Raw genomic sequence first — 9,748 nt, forward strand, 5'->3', positions numbered from 1 at the left:
CTTTTAGTATAGTAGCAGTACAAGCTAAAAATATTGTTGTAAACTAGTTGTGTACTTAAAGTTTACTACTGTTATACTTAAAAGTATACTTTTATATACTAGAAAGTGGGCCAATTTAGTCCCAAGATGGACACTTACAAGTATACTACTAGTACACTGATATTTGTATACTTGCTACATAAAGTATACTTTAAAATATACTTGAACTTTACTTAAGTATACTTAATAAAACAAACTTGAAGTATACTACTTTTTGGTAAGGGCAAGAGCACTTCTACGTGGTATTATACAGTCCCCTCTAGTAACCTAGTGGCTCTAGTAAATGAGTTAAAATTTTGTCTAATGAATTCATTAAGTGGAGGTGGGGCCATACCATTGTGTACACAAGTAACTTTACTTACTAATCTTGCGCTAATAGCGCATTTAATACGGAAAAGCATTATAAGACTGTTTTCTCTCTGCACGTTATATGCACATCATCGCCGTTCTTGTAGTTTTCAAATCAGCGCAGTAAAGCAGAGCCCCATCACCGTCACTGTGACTAGTGTTCATAACAGAGCACTACACACTCAATCTGCGTTCATTCAGCAGTGACAGTCAATCATAGGAGACGCTGGAAGTCTCTGGTGCATCAAGGAGGAACCTTCACGCCTTTTTCTGGATGTAGGTGACTTTTTTCTTCTGAGACGAATTCAACCTTACTGACATCGCCTACTGAACTACAATCACTAGTCGACTCCCTGATTGCTTCTGGACGGGTTGCTGAATCGGGTCACTGAGCATCGGGCGTTTCAGTCACCATGCTGGACAGTCACTTAGAAAATAAATGAGTTATTTTAATGAAACATCGCCTGAGACTAACCTTGAGGATTATGATTATATTTTCGCCGATGAGACTTATAAACTCCTGACGTTCACCATCGGATCTATCGGTGTCCTGGGCTTCTGTAATAATATCATCGTGATTATTCTCTACTACAGGTTCAAGAGACTCCGAACGCCAACTAATTTGTTAATAGTGAATATAAGTGTCAGCGATCTGCTGGTGTCAGTCACTGGAGTTCATTTCACATTCGTCTCGTGCGTGAAGAGAAGATGGATCTTTAACTCTGCCACATGTGTTTGGGATGGATTCAGCAACAGTTTATTCGGTCAGTTCTTTCTTTAGTCCCGCGTGTATCGATAGAGTCACCTGCATAAGTTTAATTCAAAGAATGCAGTAAGAATTCAAAGAAAGTCATTCGTATTCGTTTTTCCTCTTAAATGTTTACTTCGTCTGATCAAGAAATACATTTTTGTCACAACGAGTAGCCTATTTTGGCAGCAGTTAGGGAACTTGGTGCTACACAAAACGCTCCAGAAAGCACAGCTAGGATTTAAAAATAGTATAAGCAGAATAAAACCATTAAATAATATTACCATACATACGTGAGTCAATTTAACGTGTTTTACCACGGAAACAAAACCGGACAAATAAACTATTTGGAAACTGACCACCCTGCATGACTAAGTTGGCAAGACATTTCACATAAGCAAATGAGTATTTATAATATTATTACAGCTCTGTGAATACTCTTAAAAATCCATTAAAATTAAACAACGTTTGAGCTACAGATATATAACCAACTGAAGATTTCTAAGAATACTATTCTGCGTGATGCACAAGGTTTATTATGAGTACAGTTTTGATATACAAGTATACAATATTCACCTATATATTGATATACAATATATCAACCCATTTATATCCACTTTTGTATGATTTTTAAGAGGAACAGTATTTAAAAGAGACAATTGAAGAAAAAAAAATAGTAATAAAATATAAAATATTGCAAAAAGAATCATACACAAAATACACATGTAGTTATAAAACCCCAAAAAGTGCAAAAACATTTATATAAAATAAACACACACACATTCAATTATAAAACCCAAAATAGTGCAATTGTATAAATGTAAACATTGGGATATAAATTGCATTGCCTATGCCTTTTCTAGGGTTAATGTCCTATTCTTGCACACAAGACACAGTGCCATGGAGATTGTTCATCGGGGACAGCTGAAGTCAGGCAGGAATTGTGAAACCGGTGTTCACAACTGTCGCATTGAGTCTGCCAAAAAATTAAAAAAATAAAAATTACAACATGAAAGAAGATAACACTACACAATTATAAAGAATATAATTCAAAAGGTGAACTTTATTTAACAGATTTTAAATAATACTATAAAAAGGCCATTTACCCAGTTAATGGCTGTGTCTGACATCTTTGTGGAAGCTCTTTTAGTCCACACAACCCACAGAAGTCATCTTTTGAATCTATAATACATTTTTTTTTTTTTCAATCATAGCGGAGTAAAAAATAACAGTTTGTCATATAATATTTTACTTCTATTGTGTTACAAATGTAATCTACAAATTGTTTCTTTACATCACCTGAGGCTGAAAGCAAGAATGCAGCCATTTCTTTTCGGTCTTTGTGGAAGCTCTTTTAGTCCACACAACCCACAGAAGTCATCTTTTGAATCTATAATACATTTTTTTTTTTTTTTCAATCATAGCGGAGTAAAAAATAACAGTTTGTCATATAATATTTTACTTCTATTGTGTTACAAATGTAATCTACAAATTGTTTCTTTACATCACCTGAGGCTGAAAGCAAGAATGCAGCCATTTCTTTTCGGAGCTTTGAAATGGCAGTTTTGGATGGATTTATGTCAAAGGCATCGGGAATTTCTGGGAATTGTACAACTGTTTGGTTTGCCATCTATAGTATTTAAGAAATAAACATTCAGAAATGCAATACATACAGCACATAAACAGAATTTCTAACAAAGGAATTTCTTCATAGTTAAGCACAAAGTTTTTTTCCTTTCCTTTCCTTTCCCTTCCTAAAATATATTTATGTTTTTTGGTAATACCTCCATCACAAACACCCCACAACTGGTGCCATCCTTTTGGAATGTGTGGGTTATTGAGCCAGTCTGCCATTTAATCCCTGTCCATTCCTCTTTTCCAAGCCTGTTTCGTCTCATTTTGAAGTATTCTCTAAAAAAAAAAAAAAGATTCATAATTACTGGTCATAACCATAATCACTCAATTCCATTTGAAATGCAACATGTGATGCGTTACAGGAATTTCTGGAATTTTCTCTTTCTTTTTTTTTTTTTAAATGCATTGCACACTTACTGTGCAGTGTAATAACCCATTTAAATTAAAAATGACTGCCATGTTTAAGAAAATTTCAATGTGAAATGAACTCACATTTGACAAACCCTGTCGAGCCATCTGCTGACGTGTGCCGTGCACAATTAAGTCTGTCACATAGTGATTCAGTAGAAACAGATGACCAGTCTTCTTGTGTTTTTGTAGCACTGCCCACATGTAACATTCCATGGCCTGAAGCATTACATTAACAAAAGTAAACGTTTATATAAACTGAGAAACTATAGCCATCAAATTGACAGAATTTTTTAAATTCCAAATTGTCAAAAATTCCATCCCTCCCTCCCTGTATTCCTTCCTTCCTTTATTTCATACCTTACTCCTGTGACCCAGAGGTTATGACCTGGATGTTGTGGTATTAACTGTGAACTTTTGAAAAGTTTTCTACTGTCACAGACCTACCTCGCCATTTAACAGTTCGTGGGGCCTTAGTGTTGTGAAGTCTGCATGTCTCAGAGTGTATGTTGTTTTGAACACTAACACAACCATCTCTGTTTCTGGACATGTCCACAAAAACTCCACCTATAAAATTAGTAGAATTACATTATTTATAAAATAACATTCATATCAAAAAAATTCATCTGGATTAATGTGATTGTTGTCATTGACATGGACTGAAGTTGTTGCATGACTTACCTGTTCAGATACAGTCATGTCACATAATTTCCTGTCTTTGGGCAGGTTACTGTCTGTTGTTTCTGTTTGATACATTTATCTCAAACTGTGTCAGAGTTTAAGTAATTTAAGTGGGTACAGTATATAAAACATATGAAAAAAATATGGTTTCTGTACTATATATAAAAACAGTAAAGGCATAATCAGAAAAACCAAGCCTTGTGCATTATAGGGAATAATATTTTGAATATTTTACAGTTGGTTTGATACATTTATCTCAAACTGTGTCAGAGTTTAATTAATTTAAGTGAGTACAGTATATAAAACATATGAAAAAAATATGGTTTCAGTACTATATATAAAAACAGTAAAGGCATAATCAGAAAAACCAAGCCTTGTTGGTTTGATACATTTATCTCAAACTGTGTCAGAGTTTAATTCATGTAAGTGAGTACCGTTTATAAAACATGACAAATATGGATTCAGTACTGTATATAAAAACAGTAAAGGCATAATCTGGAAAACCAAGCCTTGTGCATTATAGGGAATACTATTCTGAATATTTTACAGTTGGTTTGATACCTTTAGATCAAATGGTGGTGTTGTTTAATGGATTGATATTATTGCATACATTAAAAGTTGTAAAATTATTATAAAAAACATAAAATTGTAATTCCAAAAACGGAGTTTTGTGCGATAACAGGTATGTTTTCCCGAACATTTTAGTATTGGTTTTATATTATAATGTCAAGTAGTTCAATTGTTTAATTTAAATGGTTAAATTTTTTTTTTTAATTCCTAGAAATTAAGCCTTGTGCAACATAAAGGGCATATATTTATGTCTATCTGAGTTAGTTTGGGCTCAAAACATTTTGCCAATTAAGAGTTTAATTGGCAAAAAACCCGAATGTCTAATGAATGTCAAACATCAAACTAACTTAACCGCCGTACCTTACGGTGTATGTCACCTGGAAGCATAGGCGTAGAATTTAGTAGGGACGCTAGGCAATATCCAGCGACTACTAAATTGTCCCTAGCAATAATTTTGATTAAACAATTAAATGTCTTTTGTCTGTCATTATGTCCCCACTAATGCCAAAATCAAACGCCCTTGCCTGGAAGTATGCAGCGGTAGCCTATATATAATAAAACAGCCTACAAAAGAGCCTGCATTGTTAACATGTAAGAGTATAGCGCTATAAAATGATTTTGGATAGCATTACTTGATACATTAGCTACATAGCATTACATAGACTTGATGAGTTTTGAATTTTGAGATCTCTGACTTTTGTAGCAATAATTTTGATTAAACAATTAAATGTCTGTTGTCTGCCATTATGTCCCCACTAATGCCAAAATCAAACGCCCTTGCCTGGACGTATGCAGCGGTAGCCTGTATATAATAAAACAGCCTACAAAAGAGCCTGCATTGTTAACATGTAAGAGTATAGCGCTATAAAATGATTTTGGATAGCATTACTTGATACATTAGCTACATAGCATTACATAGACTTGATGAGTTTTGAATTTTGAGATCTCTGACTTTTGATTATACTTTTGGAGTCTTTGTAAATCAAACAGTTTAAATATTGTTGAGAAATCTTTTTAAACCCTAGAAGTGGCATGTGAGATTTTAGAGTCTTTGTCTCGGGATGAAAAGTCTATTTAAAAAAAAAAAAACACTGTCATTTTGTCTTTCCTACAGCAAATGATCTCATATGATCATCATCTTCAATCTTATTCAAGTTATTTAGAGCATATAGCAAATTATCTAAAGGAAATGAGTGGTTTCCTTATCTAATTATATCAGATTCACAGTCGTAAGAACGTTTATGCTTAATTATTTGATTTATTTGAATATTTGACTATTTACAACATAAGGCAAGACACAACTCCAAGTGTACAACTATGACACATTTATTGAAATAAAAGTCCATCTGGCGCAGGGAAAGATGAAGTCAAATGGAGTCAGATAATGACACTTTAATGCACCAGAAATATCCAGCAGGAATATCAGAATATCAAGCACCTGTGAGAGGATATGCTTTGAGGAGAATACCATAATCTCATTTCTTAAAGATAGACGGTCATTTTATGCACCTTCTCCCCCAAGGTCACAACTGATGTTATTTCAAAGATTATCATAACCCTGATAGCACACGCACATCACGGAGACGTCTATTTGACATCTGCAAGACATATTTTTTAGAGTGTTTTCTCATCTGAAATACATCTATAGGACATTTCCTATCAGATGTCAAATAGACGTTTAGAAAATGTCTTTAAGATGTTTATGATTTAGAATGTATGTAAAACTGACATCTTAGAGAAGTCTCTATTAGAATTTTGTACACCGCAGATGCTTTCCAGAAGAAGCTATCTTTAACAGACATATTGCAGACGTACATGTGCTATCTGGGAACACGTGATTGTTTCCATACTCCCTCATTTGACCCATTTAGATGTGAAATTTGCTGTGTTTGATGCTTCTACTAACAGTTGTTTGTTGAGGATTCTTTTGTGTCTATGACCTAAATTTTTGCTTCCTTGAGAATTGACTCATTTAAATAAAAATGAGATGAGATGTAGCTCAACAGATGTAGCTGCATCATATTCCACATCAAATTTACTAAGCCAGTTCTGTGGAAAAAAAGAGGTCTGTGTGAATACATCTGACAGCTGAGAGGAAACACGTTAGTGCTGCTTCCCCACCGGCCTGCCTCTTTCACAGAGGACTGTGGATGTCTGGGTAACTGGGGGAATGTGTCTGTGAGTCTTTTGCCAGAGGAGTCTCTGCGAATACTGCAGTTCAGAGATACAGTTATTTACTTCTAGAAGTGATACCAATTGCTATAATCCATCATCTGCTGAAAGTAAGACTCTTTCCAGGGAGCTTGAATTCTGTAAAAGAGTGAAGCCACGTTGTTTTGCATTTATATTTATTTATATTAACACTTTTCACAATGCACACCATCAATAGCATCTCCTCAAAATCTCCCATGAACATGTCTAGATCATATTTCAGAGAAGCTGCATTCCAAATCTGTGATTTCTCGAATATTGTAGCTTTACAATGAGACTAATTCATTCAAGCCCCCCAAAAAGGCTGCTCGTCCATGTAAGACAAATGCAAGAGAAGACAGGATAGTGTGGAGACTCTCTATGGGGAATCGGTTCAACACTGCAGCTGGAATTGCTCGCCAGTTCAGTGCTGAATGGGTAAGGATCTGTCTTGGGATGTTTAGGAGAAGTCGGACTGAAAGTGCACTCTGCAGTGACCAAGCCTCTCATCAGCAGAAAGAATCAAAAGGCTAAACTCACCTTTGCTGAGGAGCATGTTGTGCGGAGAGAGGAGAACTGTCCAAAATTCACTTTAGTGATGAGAGCAAGTTTAATTTATTTGGGTCTGATGGGAAACATTTTGTTCGGCATCGAACTGAGGAATGACTGAAGTCCGAGTACATAAAGAAATCAGTGAAAGTTGGAGGAGGAAGTGTCATGGTTTGGGGGATGTTTTGCGCTGCAGGAGTTGGGCATCTAATACAGCTACATGGTAGGGTGAATGCATTAGCAAATCCTTACTATCATCCTTACTATGCTATATACTATCATCATTTTATTTATTTAAAATATATATTTTTAAGTGATAAATTATTTTTGCGGCATGCAGAATCTTAAGAGAATAGTAAAAAATAAAATAAAATAATGAGAGTGACAAACTAAAAGTCAAACATCTGGACACATTTCGTAATGAGAATTTGAGGACAGAATGTGCTTAACTGCAATGAAAATAATGTCACAATGTAAAAAATAAATAGAAACACAGTAGTTCTTTGAACAGGCTTCATGCAAATTATAATTTTCCTTATGAAAAATATAATTATTTATCTATAATTTTTCATGTTGTGATTTTTGGGAGGTCTTTCTGTCTGTCCGTCCATCCATCCATCCATCCAGCCATCGATCTATATGTCTTTTTATTTCTCTTCTTGTCCTTTAAGGTATCGTGTCCATTATGACTCTCTCCGGTCTGGCATATGAGCGCTACATCCGCGTGGTTCATGCCAAGGTCATTGACTTCCCCTGGGCCTGGAGGGCCATCACGCACATCTGGCTGTACTCTTTGGCCTGGACTGGAGCTCCTCTCCTGGGATGGAACCGCTACACGCTGGAAGTCCATCAGTTGGGCTGCTCTCTTGACTGGGCTTCCAAAGATCCCAACGACGCTTCCTTCATTCTCTTCTTCCTCCTCGGATGCTTCTTTGTTCCTGTGGGCATCATGGCCTACTGTTATGGAAACATCTTGTACACTGTGAAAATGGTAAGGCGAACAGGTGTAATGCAGTTTTCTTTCTTTTAATTATGTTTGCAACAGTGTGCTTACGCTAATGATAGTCATTTTCTCACTGGTTTTGTTTGGTTGCGTCAGATATATATTTCCTGCTACCTGGTGAGCTACAAACACACTAGCTCTCTATCAAAACCTAGTGAGTTTCCTACCAAGATAGTAGGTTTTTCATGGGTTTATATTGGTTACTTCCATACATGGTCTTTTGCATTTGCAAAGTTGGTTGAATATATAATTGCTAATTGCATTGTGTTTTTTTTACCATGGTGGAATTTCTGATTTCAAATTGATATGGGAGGTCAAACTAACTTCACCCAACCTCATCCAATTATCAGACAAATTGCACCAAATATTAGTACAATAATTGTGATCTAAGCCATTTTAAGTAATTTTCTGTTCTCTACCATTTGCACAGGGGTTGTGTACAAATTATTTGAAGTGTAAAACCAATAGTGCAACACTTTACTTTTGTTTGTCAGGTTACAAAAATCCAATTTAAGAATATTTTCACTTCATCAAGCCTCAAATTAATGATTTAATGATTAATGATTTTAACAATTTCAATGGTCAAAAGACCGTCAGTACCAACCTTTTCCTTCCTCTTCTAGTTCAGATTATCAGTGGTTACTTAAGCATGCATATTTCGAATGAAATGGACTAAAGTCATGTGATACAATATAAATATTTAAAATATACCTCTAGTGTGTCACATGCTGTATGTGTGAAGTGCACACTTGCCAGCGTAGAAACTGTGAGGATACTGCTTATAGACAGCAAGACAGATCCCTAGAATTTGAAAAAAAAAGTGTACATATTTATTTGTACATATTGTATAGTATTATACTTTTTTATAAAAGAAATTACATGCTAAGCATTTTTTTTATTACATTTATTGACCCTTGGCTTCTCCAAACTTTTTTTCTCAAAACTGCTTGTCATCTCATTTCCGATCTGTGATTTGCATGCGACAACTTACAGTTTCTTTCTGTATTTAACCTTCATCATTCTCTCTTGTTCTTTTATAAACACACTGTCAAGCTGCTGTGATTTAGCAGTGCAGAGGTGCTGCTGTATGAGGGGATATTTCCACTAGAAGCCGTATTGTCTGAAAGTGCCTTCAACAAATAAGCAGAGACGGTGATTGTGCATGTAAATAGCTTGCGGTTTTCATCAGCACAGCTCCTGTGCATCAGATTTTATCAGTGTGCCATCCAGATGGTGGAGAGCATGACTGCTCCAACTAGATCTGCAAGTGATTGTGTGCTTACCACAAACTGAAGTGTGCAGTCTTTTCTCTTATCTTAGTTTTGCGGCTCGTTCTAACACGCCCCCACATGTCTAGGTCACTATGTGGGAATATTTGCATAATGCCTCCCAAATGTGCACGCAAAGAAAGAAGGCGTGGTTTCAATAACCGCAGTTAGTGTTGAAGCAGCATGTCAGGGAGACGCTATGTGTTTCAGTGCAAAAGCAAAAGCACTTTATTTGGCCTTCCGAAAGTAGATGCATTTAGGAATCTTTAAGATTACTTACACCAGAACAGCAATGCATTTTATGGACGA

At 35.6% G+C, this 9,748-nt stretch overlaps 1 protein-coding gene across 1 annotated transcript in view; it reads left to right on the top strand.

Moving 5' to 3' along the window:
• Positions 1-598: 598 nt before the first annotated feature.
• Positions 599-9,748, top strand: part of LOC107586115 (opsin-3-like) — a 15,020-nt gene continuing 5,870 nt past the window's right edge. Inside the window, exons 1-2 of the mRNA XM_016273345.1 lie at positions 599-1,151; positions 7,840-8,159. Coding sequence (XP_016128831.1) covers positions 827-1,151; positions 7,840-8,159 — 645 coding nt within the window. The 5' untranslated portion in view covers positions 599-826. The remainder of the gene's footprint in view (positions 1,152-7,839; positions 8,160-9,748) is intronic.

Source organism: Sinocyclocheilus grahami, unplaced genomic scaffold (genome assembly GCF_001515645.1).
Source record: "Sinocyclocheilus grahami isolate Dianchi unplaced genomic scaffold, SAMN03320097.WGS_v1.1 scaffold77.1, whole genome shotgun sequence".
Classification (NCBI taxonomy): Eukaryota; Metazoa; Chordata; class Actinopteri; order Cypriniformes; family Cyprinidae; genus Sinocyclocheilus; species Sinocyclocheilus grahami.